At 49.1% G+C, this 21,086-nt stretch overlaps 1 protein-coding gene across 1 annotated transcript in view; it reads right to left on the reverse strand.

Annotated features, from left to right (window-relative positions):
- tenm4 (teneurin transmembrane protein 4) overlaps positions 1 to 21,086 on the reverse strand; it is a gene marked incomplete at both ends in the record, with an annotated part of 154,725 nt that overhangs the window by 90,337 nt on the left and 43,302 nt on the right. The window contains 7 exon segments of the mRNA XM_079732971.1: positions 2,135 to 2,258; positions 2,261 to 2,347; positions 4,905 to 5,119; positions 7,622 to 7,783; positions 15,026 to 15,261; positions 16,406 to 16,504; positions 19,267 to 19,519. Coding sequence (XP_079589097.1) covers positions 2,135 to 2,258; positions 2,261 to 2,347; positions 4,905 to 5,119; positions 7,622 to 7,783; positions 15,026 to 15,261; positions 16,406 to 16,504; positions 19,267 to 19,519 — 1,176 coding nt within the window.

Genomic DNA, 21,086 nt, shown 5'->3' on the forward strand with positions numbered 1-21,086 from the left:
CCTCTCTCTATCCCTCTCTCTGTCTCTGTCTCTCTGTCTCTCTCTCTCTCTCTCTCTCTCTCTCATCCCTCTCCCTCTCTCTCTCTCTCTCTCCGCACACGCTGTCAGAGCAAAAAAAAAAAGTCATTACAGTTCCCCAGAAACAGCGCAGGAGGCTCTCTAGTAGACGGATGCTGTTTCTCATGTATTTCTGCAGCACTGTCTGAAGGTCAGCTCTATTCCTCCATGGCTCAATACAATTCAGGCAGTCAGTGAAATTCAATTTCTACTGAAGGGCACCTAAGCAGCGACCCATTTAAGGACGGTCCCCGCTGCCTCCCTCTGTGCTGCTCAGAGCTGATCACACCACCGCACCCGGGACCCGCCCCGTCCAGCTCCCATCCCGACTCACCCTGTGCCCGTGCAGGCAACCGACGCACCCCGGTTACCATTGTCGCTCTCCGGCATCCATGGCAACACCTTGGTTACAATGGCAACGTCCTGGTTACCATGCACCAACTCGCCGACTAAAGTGGCGGCACGCTGGCTACTACGGTAACCGCCTATTTGCCAGGACAGCAACCCCCGGCGACCCTGCCAACACCCTGGTAACAATGGTAACACCCTGGCTAACCATAGTGACAGCTGGTGACTATGGCAACAACCTGGCTACCACGGGGGGAAATCTGGCTCCGGATCCGTCCTGTGTTCCATCGTGATGCTACAGCAGAGTCTCCAAGGTGAGCAGAAGGTGCAAGGTCTCACTGCTCCGTTTCCTCCAACCCCCAGGCCACCAAGGGATCCTCAAGCTTCATGCGCTCAGACAAGAGCAGGAGCGGCAGGACCGTTTGGTAAAACATTGAAGTACTGGTGTTAGCACTGCAGAGGAGGGGGGGGGAGGCCGCCGGTGGTAAGAGGTCCATCTCCGGTCGCAGGCCCAGGGTGTTGCATCTCATCGATCCCCCTGTCACAGATGGACCGCGGCCCCCCTCCGTAGACCCGAGGCTTTTAATTACAGAGCAGGGGACGTCCGCTCCACAGCTGTCCTCGCTGTGAAACACCACACCACACCTGTCGCCCTCCCACACCCCCACGTCACCACTGCTAATCGGCAGCTCCGGGGAGAACAAAGAGGAGCTGACCCCCGGGTGAATCCACCTCCAGGGAGAGAGGATGTTGTCCGTCTGGACCCAGTGCCATGCGGTCCCCGCTCACTACGGATTATCGGCAGGTGCTGGGGGTGTGGGGGGGGGGGGGGGGGGGGGGGGGGGGGGGGGGGGTGGGAGCGCGAGAGTAGGAGAGAGATGTCTCTCTCTCTCTCGCTCTGATGTATGTAAATCAGATGTAAATTGGATCAAACCGCGATCACAAATGGCACAAGCAGGAGCCTACAATCACACGATGAATTGTATGCAAATGTCCTTCCCAGAAGCCGGACCTCTAATACTCCCAGAAGACACTGGGCCTGATGAGTGTATTATGATGGCTCAGAGCCCCAGTCACCAGCTCGGCGAGGCACCGCCGCTAAAGTTCTGATTTTATGATATTTCCCGCCACCTTGAGTAACCGGCACTTCCGTAACAGACACGCTCCCTAAACCAGCGCTTCCCAGTCGGTGGCGGGCTGCGGATGTGGAACGGGGCGAGTCGCCGTGATTAGATTAGCTCCATCGCAATGAGGTCGGTAACACGTCGGGTGAGAAGAACAGAATAGGTTTGAGTCCCGTCGCACAGAGAATCATAGTGCGGTGGCATGTAGTGTGGCCGTATATAGCGGAGCGCCATACAGCATAGTGGAATGTGGCAAAAACGTCATGTGGTGACTGAAAGGCATTGCACAGGGTAGCTTAGCATAGCTCAGGACCATACATATATATAATAATGTCTTGCCTATATTTGGGTCCTTTTGTCCCGGTTTCAATAAAAGTATATTGAAATATTGAAAAGAAAATGCTAAATGGCATTCGGTAACTTGGGCTTGAGGGTTATAATGTGGGCCTGGGAAGCCCTTTGTAGCTATGTTTAAGGGAGTATACAAATACAGTTGACTTGAATTGACTTGTGACCACAGAAGAAGAAGAAGAAGAAGAAGAAGAAGAGAAGAAGAAGAAGAAGAAAGAAGAAGCGGGCGATTGAGGCGCTGCGGAGCTGCTCACCGATGGCGGTGGTGAGGAAGGAGACGGTCTCGGTGTCCTTGCCGTCGTTGTACACGGCCAGGTGCCAGATACCAGAGTCCATGTACTGGATGAAGCCGGTGTCGTGGGTGGAGAGGGGGAGCAGGGGCCCGCTGCAGCCCCGCAGGGCCCTCCAAGGCCATGGCTGTCCTGGCCCAGCAGCCTCCTGCCATCCAGGAGCTCCACAAAGTCAAACTGGACGGCAGAGAGAGAGAGGGAGAGGGAGGGAGACAGGGAGAGAGAGAGAGAGAGAGAGAGAGAGAGAGAGAGAGAGAGAGAGAGAGAGAGAGGGAGAGAGAGAGAGAGAGGGGGGAGAGAGGGAGACAGAGAGAGGAGAGAGAGAGAGAGAGAGAGAGAGAGGGAGGGAGAGAAGGAGACAGGGAGAGGAGAGAGAGAGAGGGAGGGAGAGAGAGAGGGGGAGAGAGGGAGACAGGGAGAGGAGAGAGAGAGGGAGACAGGGAGAGAGAGACAGAGAGAGAGAGAGAGAGAGAGAGAGGGAGACAGGGAGATGAGAGAGGGAGAGAGAGAAGAGAGAGGAAGAGAGAGGGGGGAGGGAGAGAGGGAGACAGGGAGAGGAGAGAGAGAGAGATTGGGGGAGGGAGAGAGGGAGACAGGGAGAGGAGAGAGGGAGAGGAGAGAGATGGGGGAGGGAGAGAGGGAGAGTGGGAGGCAGGGAGAGGAGAGAGGGAGAGGAGAGAGGGAGCAAGAGAGAGGGAGAGAGGTGAAAGATTATTTTTATGTCTGGTAAAGTGCTTTGTAAACAATGTTTTTAAAAGGTGCCATATAAAAAAGTTTTTTGTTGTATGAAACTGTCATAAAACAACTGCCAAAGCATTACAAGGAAGACAAAAGAACAGCAACGACAGTACAATTACGATTTGACAATTGACATAATGTTAGGATAAAATATAAATATAAGTGTGTCACTAAAAACGTCTTGTTTTATGACAGGCAGAGGTTATAAATCCCGCAGCAACTACCTCCACAGTTTCACCAAACAGTTAAGATCCCTGGCTCACTCAGAGGAGGTTACGGAGACTGGAAATTCTTTCAGGCCATTTGGCAAAGGAAGCCTTTAAAAATACTCTTTTTTTTTTTTTTTTTTACAGCTCGAAGGTTGAAAGAGACCAGGGGGGAGAGAAGTAGAGAGAGAGAGAGAGAGAGAGAGAGAGGAGAGGGGCTAGGAAGACCGAGTGTGTGAGAGAGGTGCTGAGAAGAGCGAGAAAGACGGAAGAGAGAGGCAGAGAGAGCAGAGAGTGGAGGAGTGACAGAACGACGATGGATGAGGCAAGAGAGCAAGAAGAGAGACGGAGAGATGGACAGAGAGAGAGATGGATGGGGATGGGGCCAGGGAGAGGGATGAAAGAGAAATGAGAGTAGAGGAGGAAGAGGATGAAGAGGGGGAGGAGGAGGAGGAAGGGCAGAGATGGGCAGATGGACGGAGAGCAGACGAGCCATTAAGAGGGGCACACCAGGAGAGACTGCTGCCACGCCTCTTTACAGTGGCGGAGCAGCGTTTGGTGGCCATTAATAACTCATCATACAGCACCACCCACAGCCTGGATCCGTCTCCCTGCCTACACCACCACCACCACCACCCTTGCGGATAATGCCATTGGCGTCGCTGAGAAAACCTCCCTGTTCCGGCCGTTAAAAATTCAAAACCAAAATAAAAAAACTTCCGGTATAAATTACAAAAAAAAACAAATTAAAAGTTATGCGTTATGCAGCCCAAACAACAGCTGCTTTGACTGCCTTTGCCTCGTGTAAACACTGAGTCAATGAATAACAATGAGTCAGCCCTTTTTATCTGCATCAAAACGGAAATCCGGGCGCCAACGCCATTTTGGATCCCATCAGCCGAGAGCCACATAGACACACAGCCTCCTATGACGATTTCCCTGGCTGGATTATTTTTGTCTAATGTAAAAATATGAGGATATGGGGGGGGGAGTGGGGGACCAGGCCCCTAATCTTTTGATTGAAAAATAAATCACATTGGACATTTATATCAAGTTCCCAGAGGACCTCCACACTCCACCGTTTGAACAGTTTTGTCAACAGACCCCAGCAGAGCGGTGTCGACTTCGCGGATCCACACCCGGGTCAGAAGCGATTAATAGTGTTACATATTGGGATTGTGTGCCGCACATGGATGATGAATATGTGGAACGAGAAGCATTGTGCTTCCTTGCACACTGCTCTGTCGAATGCTGTGTCTCGTGAGTCATCGGTGACGTCAGAACGCTTTGAGAAAATGGCCTTCTTTGGACAACAAAGCAAGTGATTGGCAGAGAATGGGGGAGAGCATTGAAAGTGCTTCTGATTTCACAGTGAGTTTCAGGGGGGTATATAAAGTAGAACTTTTCTTTCAAAACTAAATTGCGACTTCAACTTATTTATACAGGACGAGAATGGAAACATAACCGAGTTATGCATTATGTAGACCAGTTGCTTCTATATATAGATATACATATATAGATGTATGGGTGTGTGTTTATGCCCGTGGGGCATCAATCTTCACCCCTCAATTCTTACAATGGTGCAAAAAGGTAAATTATGTAATGTGTTAAATTATATAACTCTCTCACACACACACACACACAAACACAAAGAAGTACAGTGTGTGTATGTGTTTATGTGTCTGTGTGTATGTGTATGTGTATCTGTGTGTATGTGAATGTGTGTCTGTGTGTGTCTGTGTGTCTGTGTGTGTGTGTGTGTGTGTGTGTGTGTTTTCAGCCTCCCCCACCTGTGTGTGAGTGGGAGGGAGTCCTCTCCTCCCATAGATCCCCACTAGGGCGTCTTTGCTGAGTGACACGTTGAACTTCAGGTACATGGGGTGGTCCACGAACACCTGGGCCCTCCAGAAGAAGCCGGGGGGGATCTGCTGGGCCACCTTGCGCCCCACGTCGATCTCCCCCATGTCTATGATGCTGTCGTCCATGTAGGAGTTGTCCAGCTTACCTGCATTAAACCCAGCACAAGTATGCTTACGTTAGCCACCATTACATTTATCACACATTTGCTAACATTAGCCATCCACCTAATTACATTTGGCATACATTCGCTAACATAAGGGTTCAACACCATTACATATAACATGCATATGCTGACATTAGCCATCCACACATTACATTATGTATCAGATAAGCACGTATGCTAACATAAGCCAACAACACCATAATATCAAGCATACATTTACTTTCATTTGCAATCAACAACATGACATGGAAAATACACAAATCGACAAACCATGATTTATAGATCACAAAAGTTACAATAAAACAGCGGTACTATTACGACTTTTGTTCTTGCTTTTGTCCCAGAGGCTAGGGGTACACCTCCAGCTAGATTACGATCCTTAACACACCTAGCAATGGACTCGGAGGAAATAGTTCTACATCTGCCCGCCTCGGTCCATGGCCAATTTCCCTCCATGATGTAGAGTAGGGCGGACATGCGTACGCCAGGACCTTCCAGAACCCTCCGCACCCAAAGGACTACAGAGGGGGAGATGTGTGTGTGTGTGTGTGTGTGTGTGTGTGTATCTGTGTGTGTGTGTGTGTGTGTGTGTGTGTGTGTGTGTGTGTGTGTGTGTGTGTGTGTGTGTGCGTTGTGGGGACGGGGGGTGGGGTGGGGACAGGGGGACGACATGGCAGATGGCTGCCTCCTCAAAAGTGACATCAGCGGTGAGCAGGTTTACCAGACCCGACAAGTGAACAGTCCCCATCTCCCAGATCAGACCCAGATAATGCCAAGACACGCGCCCGCGATACATGACTCATACAGTACGTGACACACACACACACATATACACGCTGCTGCTGCTGCACATGGCTTTGTTTGTGTGTATGTTTGTGGGTATAATTTGTTGTCTTGTCTGAATATATGTTTGTGCACTTTGGAATGTGTATGTGCTCTTGCTAGTGTTTGTGTATGTGTAAGTGTGTGTATATTTGTGTGGGAGTGTGTGTGTGTGTGTGTTTGTGTTCCTATGAATGTATGTGTGTGTATGTGTTTGTGTGTGTGTGTATGTCACAAACTGAGTTAGCCAACGCTAATGTCCTGCACAGCCACACACATACAGCATGTGTGTGTGTCTGTGTATATGCAGGACATTAGCCTTGGCTAAATCCGTTTGTCTAAATAAATCATCAGATGAGATCATTGAAAATTGGCCTTGTCGTTTAATTAAGGCCTTAATGCTTTGTTTTCTATTATTAGCATTTATTTTGTTTATTATGCATCTGACATTTGTTTGACTCTAGTGTTAGCATCACTCTAACACCAAACACAGCAGCGCCATGCAAGCACCCACACAAGGCACACACTCATACCACGCCCATTCCACCCTCGATCGTGGGTGTGTCCGCACCCCGACAAACGTTTCCACGTCGCACGTGACAGCGCATAGTGCGCGACGAAGCGGGTGGGCGGAGGGGAGGACGGTCACCCGTGCGCGCCTCGGAGACGTCTGAATCACCTTGCTCAAGCGCTGGATTGATCATCAATGTGTCTGGCGACAGCGGGCGCAGACGGAGACTTATTTAGAAAGCCATGCCTATTGATTTTCCTTCAGCAACGGCTGTCACGCCAGGACTAAGCTCTGTAGCGCCGGCTGCCGCTGCCTAGCCAGCGTTAGCTGAACACACGGTCGCCTCTCCCCAGCCGGCCCGCTAAACGAACGCGACAAGCACCGGAGTCATTTATATGTTAATGGCATGATCTTGTACCTATTGTCCCCCCCCCCCCCCCCCCCCGACTGAACCGCATGGTACGACCCGGGAGCCTATTTGCTCTAGCGGAGCGCTAGCAGAAGTTAGCCGGGGAAGAAGAAGAAGAAGAAGAAGAAGAAGAAGAAGAAGAAGAAGAAGAAGAAGAAGAAGAAGAAGAAGAAGTTCTTGGTTCTTGCACACGCTTTTCCTTTCTTCGTCTGCCAGGAACGTCGGACCGGAGCGGGGAGATGAAAGGGTCACCCGGGCTCTGGAGAGGGGACGGGGGGGACAGGCTAATCCCCTCTCGGCTCCCTGGATACGCGGTCCCCGGAAGCTGACCCATTTTCTTTTTCTCCAGGAACAAACAGAACTCTTCAGCCCCCCCACTTATAGCTGTTGGATTACAACACACACATCTATGGACACACACGCAACCCCCCCCCCCTACCCCTCCTTTAAGACCTCTCCTCCCCCTCCCTGCCAGCTCCATGTGAAACTGGACCACAGTCGCCATGGAGAGAGAGAACGCACTCATGCTCGGAAATGTCATTGGCAAACTTACCGAGTGGTTCGGAAACTTTTTAAGCTTCTTTCGTCATTCCACCCCGATTATCCCCCGGTTGTCACAGAATAATTAACACAGGCATGAAAATGCACAATGAACCAAGACGGAAACATTGATTGATCCCACCCCAGCGGGGAAAAGAGTCCTGAACGTTGTGAAAGAACCACATTATTTGCATGTACGCACCGTCATCCTTGCCACGGCGGCCGGCTATGTCCAGCCCGGTGTTTCCCAGCGGCGGCAGGCTCAGGTCGGTGGGGAAGGACAGCCGGCTGCTGTTGTCCTCCGACAGCTGGTACATCTGGCGGCTGGGCTGCAGGTCCCAGTTCAGCCCGAAGAGATGCATGGCTGCCAAGAGGAGAGCAAAGCGTCAGTCAGTCAGTCAATGCATTACCTCACCCCTAAACCTTCCTGAACACGACAGGCCCGGGGCTTCAGATTAAACATTTACCACCGGCTAGACCCCCCCCCCCCCCCCGTCCCCAGAGGGTTGAGTATCCACACGGGCCCACATTGTCATTTACGCTATTGTTTGTGGTGTTCGTACACAGGGGACATCTGGTGGAGGTCCACTCCAGGAGTATATGCACCCCGTAGCAGTAAGAGGAACGACACTACAAGGGGCATAATGGTTTACGTTGTCTCACTTTGTTCCAGAAGTGCTGAGCAAGTATGTTCCCTAGATAAATGCAGTCCTGACCTCGCAGGACAACAGCTGTCCGAACCCAGCGGTACGCTGCCTGAAACAACGCCCCCCCCCCCCCCCCCCCCCCCCCCCCCCCCCACCAGCACCTTGGCTGCCCTGCCCCTCCCCTCTTCCCCCCACTGTTCACTAATTCCTTTGCAAAGCACCAGGTCAGCAAATGAGCTTCCGAGGCTGTTTGAATGTGAACACGAATCAGAAGCAGTAAGATTGTGTGAATGTTGACAGAGGAATGTCCTCCGGAACAAAGGACTGGTGGACAGACTGGGTAGGGGGGGTGATAGGGCAGGAGGGAGGGTCCTGACCATGACAGATGACCAATAAGAGAATGGACAGGAGGAGCTTACCAAGGCAAAAGCCACCTTGGAAGTTAGCAGTCAGCAGAAAAAGGCGAGGAGATGCAATCCAGCCATTTTACTGATTTGTTGGTCACTTAACGCTGATCCCAAGAACTTGATTATTCCATTTGACCAGGCATTACCGGTGAAGAGCGGGGCCATGGGAATGGCTCTCCAAGAACAACAGTTTTCTTGAAGACGACTTTCGACCGCTCATTTGTTTATAAAACACAATCTGCGTCCTTTCTTGTTTTCAATAAGCAGATAAACCAGTCCAAGTGACCAACTTCCCGTCTCTCGAGTGATTCTTTGACATTAAAATGGACAACAAATGAAATGTCTTCTCCTCTCTCGTCTCCCCGAGTCCGACAATGTGAAGCAAACTCATTTGTCTGTTCGCGCGACTTGGGGAGCTACCTCCCTTATCATGACACCAGTGGAATAACACAATTCATCAGGACAAATGCAGTTTGTCCTGCAAAAAAAAAGGCAATAGATGCAAATGTTGTATGTATAGCGCAATGCGACTCCAAAGGGCTTTCACGTCTGCGAGAGCAAAGATAACTGAAATGTTCCAATATACTCCAAAGCTTGTAAATCCGAAGTACGCATATATATATATATATATATATATATATATATATATATATATATATATATAAACCAAATAAATTGGAATCTTAAATTGCTTCGGAAAGTGATGCACACACTTCATTAATTCTGCGGGCTGAGGGGAAAGTATCATCTGTGATATCCCTCCAGAATAAAAGCAGCCATGGCCAGGCAGACTTCACCATTAACTGGAGAGCGACTGAAGCCTCCGTGACATCAACGTGACCGGCAGTATATCAGGCTGCTGCTGGCTGGAGAGCTGATCAACACACAGACACTCGCTCTCCCAGAGACCTCTATCTGTTACCACTGGTCACGTAAGGCAGAACTCTAGATACTGATGATCCGTTGACTGTGTATGTGTGTGTGTGTGTGTGTGTGTGTGTGTGTGTGTGTAAGTTTACCTATGCATTTATTTTATTTTATATACATATGTATCAGTATGGTAGATGTAGGATTGAGTTTTAACGTAGATATGCATCGATTTATTTTGCATTATATATGTCCGTATTAGAAGTACAATACAGTGTGCTTCCATTATGTTACCGCACGCTTCGTCCTGCCCTTCCTGAGACTATGGGATGGAGAGCCAGTGAAGGAAATAGACATGATTGGTCCCTTTGCAGTATACAGATGAGCTGGCCACTGTGAATCGAAGTTCTGGGCAGACAGGGACAGAGTGTGTTTCACAGTGAAGTGTCACTTCAAATGCCCAAGAAAATCATGTGTGCTTCGGACGCCGTCTGCCCCCGACTCCTACTCAAGGAGGGGGGTGGCATCCTTTATCGCGAACCGAGTTACACCCCCCCCACCACCGATCGACTTCAGTGTCTACTCTGTATCCGTGCCATATGCGGGTACATCGACCAGTTTTTTATCTGCAGCTGCGGCTCACCTAGAATCCCTGGCTCTCTCAAACTCCCAAACAGCGCTTTCGCCCGCTGGGCTCCGGACTCTGAGATATGGAGCTTTTTAAATTGGCTGCAGAGAACTAGGAAGGAGAGCAACAAAGGCGGAGACACGGTGTTGACATAACAAGGTGGTTTTAATGAGGGACCCGGCGCCGGCCGAGACGCCGGCAGCAGTGTCGCTGTCGGCTAAAAGGCGGCCAGTGTCCTCCGTGTTTGCCGCCGATTGCGACCGACATGTCAAGAGTCCCTCCCATGCGCGGCGCTGCCCGTTTTGTCCCGGCCGCGTGTCGCGACCCTCCTCCCGCTTATCTCGTGGAAGGGAAGAGGGTCACGCCATGTGTCAATTAAGGAACAGAAGCGCGGCGGCGCCGATCTCGAGAGGGGGGCCGCGTGCCCCCCCGGCCCCGGTGTCTTCCGTCGCCGTGTCTCACGGACGCCAATCCTTCAAGCGTACGCCCGTCAGAGATGCTGCTGTAATGAGCACATCTACTTTACATTTACAGGTGCTAACCGTGATGCACGGTAAAAGAGGAAATGTTACGGGGCTGTTTACAGAATACGTCCGGGAGCTTGGGGGAAATCTGGTAATTGGTGTCAGAAATTAGATCTGGAGTGTTGATTTATTCTCAATGAGAATGAGGCTTGTATCAGTCGCCATATGGCTGATTCAATATTTTGGAAAGCTTCCGGTAAATAAATGCTGAGTGTGGGAACCTTTGATTGCTTATTTTCTACATTACCATTAACACATTCCCATCACGTTTTGGCAATGCATCATCAAAAATCTATTCACACTATAACAGCATAAAACAAAGTACAGTACTCCAAAAAGTGAAATGTTATCAACATAAAATGTATTTTAGAAAATATAAATTTCACAACACCTATAGCATTTATGGCATGCAGAAACACAGTCCACACAGGTATCTGGAATAACCAGAATACACATGGTATTGTCGTTTTCTAAATAAATGCCCAGCTTCTGTTTGTGACTTCACACCTCGGTTTTATTTATTTTCACTGTATCAGCAATTGAGATAACCTTGGCTTGATTTTTTTTTCGCTGAAGCCAAGGTTTATATGCCCTAAAAAGGAAAGAAAGAGGCAGCATATAGAAAAACCACGCCAGACAGAAAGCCAGATAGCACAGTTTCAGTAACTACACAAGTCCGTTTATCAAAAGCACTGAACCATTTTTCAATCACTTTAAACGACCTGTACGGCTCACGAATCAGTTCTCTTAATAGCAGCACCTGATGGTCTGTCAGCCAGCGATCCACAGAGGGAAACCTGTATATATGGACCTATCACACCTCAAAGGAGTACGCCTTAAGAACAGAGATAAATCTGTTACAGTACATATTGGACACACCACACCATGAACGTGTTGCAGAAAACCCTCATATAGAGCAATGCAATTTTGCAATATAGATGCAATGCTATTTCACAGTATAGGGGCAATACTGCTCTTGGGAGAAGAAATGGTATTCTGCAGGAGTAATGCTGTCTAGAGTGAAAGGAGGATTTCGTTTTTTACGAGTAAAGAAGAAGTGCTTTTACAAAGTAAAGAAGCAACTCTATAGTAAACCAAAAAACAATTGGAATAATGCAGTGAAGGAACTATGTTAAACTGAAGTAAAATTAGTTTTAAAAAGTAAAGGAAGCACTTTTAAAAGAAAAGAGAAATATACCAATTGGAAGTAAAACTATTTTCTTTCGATAAAAAGATGCAAGGCTATCTCAAGCAAGGCATTAAACAATGAAGGAAGAATGCTAATCAAAATTAAAAAGGGGATTTCATTTGATGCGATAGACGAACCAATGCCATAACGCACTCAAAGAACAACAGCGCTGTTGTAAAGGAAATGAGCGGCGGTCTCCAACAGAGGACCAATGCTATTCTAAAGTTGCCGCAGACGGCAACACTTCGGCCGACCGCTCCGCTGCACAGCGACCTCTTCTAGGTCGAGTGCTCTCGCCGCGGAAACCCTGACTGCGGTTCGCCCTTTCCGCCCGATGCCTGCTACCTGGTGAGACTGTAAGAGAGCGCGGAGGGACGCTGATGACCTTACACCGGCGCACGGCGTAGCTTAAAGCGCTAATGAGGGAACGACCACAGAGAAAATACCGCCATCACGCGTTCTCCCCCCGCCGCCCCAGCTTTTAAGCACTTTTAAAATGTGGTGACTTACAAGGGGCCGGGGCTGTCGTAAAAAACCAAACAGCAAGTCAAAACATCTGTCACCCGACTTAATTGGGTTCATTAGAAATCTCACCCAGAGTTTCCAATTAGAGCATGGCCCCCCCACCCCCTCCCCATAATTAATTGCACTTCAAATTAAATATATTTTCTCATCAGCCTTTAATTAAACACGGCCCTTATTCTTGATTGGAAACGCAGATCTTGGGGTGAGTGCCGGGTCTCCGGCGTGCTTTGCGAGAGGTGTGCCGGGAGATGGTCTGATTTTGGGTGGGGTATAATTACATCCAAATGATTAAGCGCCGTCTCACTGATGGCGTTCTCTGGAACCCTGCCAGGGCCAGAAACCCAAAGTCCTCCGCACAATCTGGAGCCAAACCCAGAGCCGCCGCCGATGCCAAAACAAGGGCTCACCACCGCCGCCTCCTACGCCTGGCTGATCCGAGCGAGCACGCATGAACCAGCGCCGTCGTGATGAGCCTTTGATGACATGACTTCTGATGGGATTTTAACTAACAGCTGCTCTATATCGGCGGAGGAAGAAACCATTTAAACAATCCACGGGAAAAAACGAGGACACATCAACGCTGAACCACCCTGCCTTTTTAAGTAGCCGCGACATGCTAGCAGGAGCCGTGACTGCTAGAAAGCTAGGATGGTAGCGCTCGATCTCAATGCAATTCAGCCCAGCTGCTGCTCCGGGTTTGAGCAGAAACCATTTAAACGATCCTGGGTGGTGGAGAATAGAGATACAAATGAATGATCCGATTTTAGTCGGTTGAGCCCTGGGGGTGGAATGGTAAGGATAGCTTTCACGATCGTTACGCCGTAATGCATATTTATAACAAACGTCTTGGAGTCCATTTATCTCCCTGATGGAGGTGGTGTAGCAATGGTGGGACACTTCCCAGCTTGCTTCATACAAATGATCCCCACACCTCTGCCTATTTCCCTCTCCCAAAGACAACTATTTGATTCCCTCAGTCAGTTATAACTACATACATCAGTTGTATGAAATATAATTCCATCGCTATACACGACGGCTGTGGAAATAGAGAAAATTAAATATTCCACAAAAGTACGAGAGACAGGATGGCTAAGTTCAACATACCAGGGTACAATTATTTCCAAAGTCATTTCATTTCTGTTAGCGCGTTCTCCCTCCCGAGCAAGTTTCTCACTCTCAGAGACAGGAATAGTCTTTCTCCGTGAGAGCAACTTTGAGGTGTGTTTTTCCTCTTTCAGCGCATACCGGTTTGACATTGATTCTTCAATGTCATTCCTCCTCCACGCTTCCCCCAGAAGCACACAACCTTCGACCTTCTCCTTGTCACTCACACACTGCCGTTCCCCATGCCTGACCCAGTTAACGCTGCTCATAATTAAACATTCTCCCTGATGAGTTCTACAGCTCGCTGTTAGCCTCATTACCAACGTTGGTGTCAGATCTACACTCAAAACATCTTATTTACATGGTGGTTTGCGATTTGTTTTATAGCAATGAGGATGACAGAAAACATTGATCAATCAAAATGGATATACATTCTCCATTGGACGCCAATGGCTGCCACTAGTTTTTGACGAACCCTATTTTCCCTTGTAATGCATTTATTTGCCCTTTCTTCCTCTAGGTCAATTGGGTCAATTGTCTCTCGGGAAACAAGCATTTGCAAATCTGCTTGGGTCACCCCCGGGGTTCTCGGTGGGTGAAGCCCAGCTTGATGGGCTAACTTGAGAGCTGACTGGTCGTGGTTTAGGGGGGGGGGAGATGGTTTGGTAGTGGGGGTCCACCCCGTCTCAAATCAAACGCCTCGATGTGATTTCTCTCAAGGTGTGACAGCTGGTGTCTCGCATCTTTTTTACCTCTGTTTCTGTCTGCCCTAATCATGAGAGGACCACCTCCCCCGACAACCCCCCACCACCCCCAGCCCGGTACCCTCCGAGTCCCTCCGTCCAATCTAGGAGCCGTAATGTTATTCCTGATGAGCTCCGCGGGTAGAGGACTCAATCTATATAACCATATTCACGCATGCCGCCATGCGGGCAGAGCCACACCATTAAAATGGATATTAGCAGGAACACAATAGGGGCCAGGGATTTTCATCCCCAGACCCAAAGCCCTGGTGTAGGCAGGGGAGGAGGTGAAGGAGGGTTCAGGGTGGTGGGGGATTAGGTGGTGGCTGTTGGAAGTGGGGAGGTGGTGGCTGTTGGAAGTGGGGAGGTGGTGGCTGTTGGAAGTGGGGAGGTGGTGGCTGTTGGAAGTGGGGAGATGGTGGCTGTTGGAAGCGGGGAGGTGGGGGTTGTTGGGGAAGGGGTTTGAGGTTTTTAGGCTCTCCGTGGCTTTGGGTATAGGGGTGGTGGGTGAAGTGTAGTAGGAATGGGGGTTGTGGGTGTAGGGATGGTGCGTATGTGGGTGGTGGGTATAGGGTCTAGGCGTGATGACGGTTTTCGGTGTGGTGGCTATTGGGTATGGTGGTGGTGGGCATGGGTCTGATGGGTATAGGGTATAGGTGTTGTGGGTATAGGGTATAGGGTAGGTTGTTATTGGGCTGGTGGTTATAGGGTATAGGGGTGGTGGTTATAGGTTCTAGGGCTGGTGGTTCTAGGGTATAGAGGTGGTGGTTATAGGTTCTAGGGGTGTTGGTTATAGGGTATAGTGGTATGTACAGCGGCTTTGGGGGTGGAGCTTGTCGGTTCAGAGAAGGAGGTTCAGGGCTTTTGGCGGAGGGTATTGCTCTGGTATTGGCGCTGGCCGGAGGAGCCGACCATCTGGCCAGAGGTTTTGGGGGGGGGGGGGGGGGGGGGGGGAGACCCAAGGTGACTCACCGATGAAGTAGGCCAGGAGGACGAGCAGCGTGACGGAGAGGAGGATGGCGCTGAGCGCAGCACACTTCCAGTTGCAGTGCTTGTAGGGCTTCTTGAGGCTGAAGGCCGGCCTGGAGAAGGTGCTGCGCGGCAGGGGTCGCGGCGGCGGCGAGTACACCGTGCTGGAGGTCAGGGGGTATCCGGGGGACGTGGTGCAGTACATGGGGGAGGTGCCGCCGGGCTTGAACAGGAAGTGCCTGGAAAAAATGAACATGAGCTTGGGTTGAAGAGAAACCCAATTTAACAGGAACAGAAAAATGTCTGGATATTTTTGTTTTCATTGTTTTATTGTCCCATGGACAGCCTCTTCGTCCGTCTGTCTGTCTCTCCATCTGTCTTCCTGCTCTCTGTCCATTGACCATGTCTGCCTGGATGTCTTTGCGTTTTTTAAGTCAGTCCACCGAACGCATAAATCCCTGGGTCCCACGGTTATTACAGCTAACTGCTAATTCTGCCTCCCAGCACCTTTCCTGTCGTTACCATAGCCGCGCCTCCACGTGTAGTGCAGGGATATTATGGAACATTGGGTTTCGTTCCGATCGAAAGCTGTGAATCAATACCAAATCTAATTTACAGGGCTGGTGACCGCGACGGGACCTTGTTAATTCCTGCCAACATGGTGAATATTAATTCATAGCCACTATGGATCATATTTATATATTTATATGTTGATCCACAGCTGGGGCCTTGGCGGTCGGCAGTAGTGTGACGGTGGCGGTTGGTGGGTGCTTTCGTCCTTGAAGAACAGGTCAGTAGGACAGCGGGTTGTGTTTGTCCGGGCGTCTTACAAACTGCCTATCTCTGAGTCAACGGGCGACGTGCTGCCGTCACCAAATCTCTGCTAGTGAAAGGCATTGCGGAGTCGCTTTGTAGCGACTGAGGGACATGAATCAGATTTAATGTCACACGCCTAATGTACGACACGGATAGTCTCTAAATCCATCCCCTCGGTGATAACGATCAACAAAAAACCCTCCCCAAAACCGTCTCCTCGCTGACAGGAAAATACATGGCGACTGTGATTTAGAAATAGAAGAAAAAGAAAAAAAACATTTTCATAGGTATTTAAAAAGGCCTTTTTTAAAAAGGCATAAAAAAAAACATCCCATAATATCAAATGTGACATGTTCAATGTGCTAAGGGTGTACAGAGTGTATATAAATTAGACCAGAGCATTCCGGCAAAAAACGTATTTTGGCTGTAGAAAAGGTTTGGACACAAGACACTTGAGGGCAAGCCAACAAAATAAAAGCATGAGGAAGTGGCAGGTGTGAAGCATCGTGCAGCGAGGGGTGGAGGAGGAGGAGGAGGAGGAGGAGGAGGAGGAGTCATGCAACGTACCCGTGGTTGTACGCGGCCTCACGTTGCGCTGACGCCAGCACGTCCATCTCAATCAGGTTGTCCTGCAAAGTCTCTAGGAATGCCTGCTTTGCTATGTTTCTACAGACACACACACACACACACAAAACACAACACACCACACATGACACAGACAGACGGGGACAGCGGGGCTGGGGTGAGATGTGCGTGCAAAAGGAAACACAGGGCATGGCCACAACACATACACAGTGAACGGTCAAACGCGTGACGTCACGGGAATGGCGACGAGACACGGCGGCGGCACAAGACAGAAGGCGTAATCCAAGCCCTTATGGAACTACTTCTACTGGGCGCTCTCTCACTGCCATACCTGGTATTGTACGTGCCCTGCCCCTCTCTGCATGCGTCACGCTCCTCTCTGATAAACATTAGAGTATTCTGGCTCCTTCCACGTCGTAATTGAAAGAAAACAATGCAAATCACTTACACATCGCTCCACATAGGCCATCTCAAGGATAATATGACTTGAGCCGAGTGAAATGGAACAGACTCCGTTCCAATGAGGAGTTTCTTTCATGCGGCATGTGGCCGTCACATAAACATTTATACATTGAACAAAAAAACATATTTATATCCTTAATGAGAAAACGTCTGCTTGTGTTTAAAAGCACAGAGACTAATACAATTGTTTGTGTTTTTCGTTTCACAATTATATTAATCAAATTCCTTAAAACACCAACACAAAACCACATCTGGAGGGTAATTGCTTTTTTCCACACTCCCCTCCTCCCTAAAAAGCAGGCATTTCTCCTTTGTCATTCCACAACACGCTTCTCCCTGGAGACCGGTCTTCCATGAGGAACATCAGCAGCGATGCGATGGAGAAATGAACTGCCCACATGCGATGGGCGTGCCCAGCCCACAACGGTCAACGGGACAGGGAAGGGAGGGGAAGCCTTGTTTTTCAGGTGCCTGGGAGAACGACGGCAGCCATACAGCATGTTTAAAACCTCCGGCCAAGCTGGTTCTCCGAGGAGGAGGGGGAGCATAATACTTTAATGAGGAGGGTGAGAGGGAGGACATGATTGGATGGAGGATGAAAGGAAACAGGCAGGTTGGAGGGGGAGCAGCTCCACCATGAGCTACTGACTGGACTCGCTAGGCCTTTTGGCTACTGTTCTGACCTGGTAGGCCTACTGCCTACTGACTGTCTGGGTTAGAAATAGGCCCTCACAGCCACACCGTTCCCCAGCAGCAAGAGCAGAGGGCTATTATAAGACAATTAACAAAGTTATAATGACAGGCAATGTTTCAGCTCCCCTGTGGATATTACTAATAGTTTTGATTTTATCAGTGGAATTCTAATAATTGATCTATTTTCCTTTCCAAGGGTCTGGTGGCTGTGTGTGTGCTACATGTGTCTTCGTGTGCATGTGATAGTATGTGTGTGTGTGTGCTAGCGTGTGCTTGCAATGCGGCGCCGCCTGTTGCAAATCTCGCTCCCTCCTCGGCATCTGTCTCTTGCTGCTCCTGTGGGAATACCTGCGCGAGATTAACTTTGGCGCCATACGACGTTTAATCACTCATTACGCCACTCCCTGTCCTTCCGCTTGCCGGAGTGAACGCTCGTTTTCCCGCTGACTGAACCGCTCCACAAAGACAAGCCGGGGAAGAGGAGGTGTCAGAGCTTCTGCTCACAGCAAGCTGCTCAGCTGTGCCCCTCAAAAAAAAATTAAGTTAGCGCTTTTCCCGTCAGCGGTGGTTTAGCTGCTAACGCGATTTAACGTTGAGAGTGATTGAATTCATTTAAATGTATGCCGGTAATTAAAGCCTCTGAAAAAGAAAAACAAACACAAAGATTTGTTCCCCTTTATCTTAAAAACGCTACAAAAATATGTGGGTGGATTTGTATAATTTATAGTTTCTTTTTTTCTAAACGGCTTTGAGAAGCTTCTGTGTTGCATTCTGGATAGCTTTTCCCACCTTTTCCCCCAGCTACCTGTGAAGTAGTGAGCTCATTAGTGGCGTATTGGGTTTGATTCCGTCCTGACACCTGTGATTTCACGCCGAGCCGACAGCAGTGCCTTTCCGTTACAATAACACTTCATGCTCAGATGGTGGCCTCCCAGTGAGAACCAGAGAACACTGATTGATAAGAAATAAAGAAATCTCTGGGCTGAAGTGGACGTACAGAGCGCGCTCGGAGGGGAATCCTACCGAGTCATTCACCGAGAGTGCCGCATCCAACATCCAGCAGTGTGATTGTAATTGTTCCGCCAGTGAAGTTCCAAAAGCACCTTGGCTAATATAGAAGGTCTTACTTTATGGAAAATTACTTTCTGTTTTTTATTTGGCATTGTCTCCTAAAAAAAGAGGCAATTCGTAAAAGCGTATTAGCAGTATGATTGTTTGCTGATGTGGTTTGGCTTTGTTGCTCACTACCTTCATGCAAATGAATTGTGGGACAATTTAGAAAGCTGTGTACAAGAGAACATAACCTCTGTTTTGACCTCAGCGTCAGCCATTTAAGAAAAATTGTCGAAATGATTCTGTTTTGCTTATTTCTTCTTTTTTTTTTGTAAAAAACTGCTATACCGTTTATTCCGCAACATTATGTGTTTTGTTTTTATGTACACAGGGTATTCTTAATTTCTTCCACCAGACCCATACTACTCTAAATAAACCTACAACCGCACTCAACTGCATCAATCCCCTCAGCCGCTGCACCTCGGGATAAACTTGGCGCCAGGACATATCCAGTACCGCGATACACAACGTAACGGCCAACACACACATGCCCCCCCCCCGCCCCAACCCCTAGTCCCCCGGCCTGTAGTGTGTCTGTGGCATGGCGCGGGGGGGCAGATGGTATCCATTGTTACCTGGTTTCCAGTGGGATGTTGCTATTGAGCAGCCAGTTGTCCGGGGTGCCACCCCCCGGCTCGGTGGCGCCGGAGGCGGGGCCGTCGGGAGGGGCGGAGCTATCGGTGGGCGCGGGGCTGGGGTTGCTGCGGGGCGTGTAGGTGGCCCGGTTCAGAGAGTTGGCGGAGGCGGCGTGGTGGTGCTGGTGGTTGGGCGAGTGGGAGTGGGCGAGGGGTGGCGTCCTGAGCCGAGAGTGGTTCTGGAACACGGCGTCTGGAAGCAGAAGGTAAAGCAGGTAAGTAAGTACAAAGTATTTATTTATTATATATTTAGGGCCGTTAGAGAACGCAAGCACCGTGTGCTCAGCAACGGTTCAACACAGTAAAAGACTGCACAATATAAGTACAAAACACTAAACAAAACCACCAGCTCATCACAAGTTACTCAGCTTGCTCAGTGTAACGCCTGCCTGTGTAAGAAGGGTTTAAGAGGGTAAGTAAACCCCCGTAAAGCAGGAGCACTTCTGCCGGCGAGTAAAAAAAAATGCGACCCGAAGCATTCGAGACAGTCATAAAGGTTTTAGAAGAAAACAACACATTGCGTTCCATAGGTGCCAAGTACGAAGAGTGTTGTCAGGCATTGTCAAAACACACATAACACTCGCTCAAGCTAGTGTGCACAGCCAATAGAAAATTTACCCCTCTGGAAAAGCTTTTTTAGCATGAAGTAGCAGACTTCATGTATTTCACAGATGATTCACCCTGTTTAACAACTCTATACATTTGAGTAAAAAAACAACACTTTGTGAGACCCACTATTTCTTTGTTTACTACCATTGAAACCGAGACCTATATTATATGATACATTAAAAAAAAGCAAGATGGTGCATTCCATCGTTGATTTCGTGACCGACTCATCTTCTCGCACGACTTTTAACAAAGGTGTCCTTTCGTTGGTAACTGTCACCTTTCTAGACAGGCAGACATTATGTGCGCCCCGTCAAATATAAACACAAAGGCACACACTAGAAATGTGTGGTGACTCCTTTGTACACAATGATTCAATTATATTCGAGTTGTTCTTTTTTTCTTCCTTTTGAGTGAGAAGAATGGGCTCATAGGAGGCGGCGTCAGGACACCCACGTGCATTTTAAGTTCACTAACGCACTTTCTAAAGTACTGCAGCCCTCCAAAGCTCTGCTGATAAACCAGTGTGTGTGTGTTTAGGTATGTGCATGAGTGTGTGTATACAGTCCATGTGTGGGGGCTGTCTCTTTACTCGTGCGTCCGTGCGTGATTGTGTATGCGTGCCTGCTTGCATGTGCGTTTGTGAGTGTTTGCTCGGATCTTTATTGTCAGTGGGTGCTGTGTGTCTATACTGTAAACGTGTGTGGGTGAGTTCGGTCTATCTCCACTGCTTTCATGCTTGCGTGTCTTCACTGTGTGCATGTGGGTCTTCACCGTGAATGTATGTATGTGTACCTCGCTGTGTGTATGTGTGTGTCTTCACGATGTGTGTATGTGCGTTTGGCTTTTGTTGCGTGTATGTGCGTGTGACTTTGCTCTGTCTGCATGTGTAGTAGTGCTGTGAATTCTGGTCGTGTGGACGCGTTGCTCAGTCAATCCCCTCTGCTTGGATCTCTATCTGTCCACCTCGGCGATGATGGATTGATGGCTAGAGAGATGATAGATGGATGGAGAGATGGCTAGAGAGACAGATGGATAGTTCCGTCTCCACACGCGCCACATGGACTGCAGAGTTAGCGCACGGGAGGTCTGCAGAGTGCACGGACGCATGCACACAAACACACACACACACACACACACACACACACACACAC

Source organism: Pollachius pollachius (assembly GCF_949987615.1).
Source record: "Pollachius pollachius genome assembly, chromosome: 3".
Classification (NCBI taxonomy): domain Eukaryota; kingdom Metazoa; phylum Chordata; class Actinopteri; order Gadiformes; family Gadidae; genus Pollachius; species Pollachius pollachius.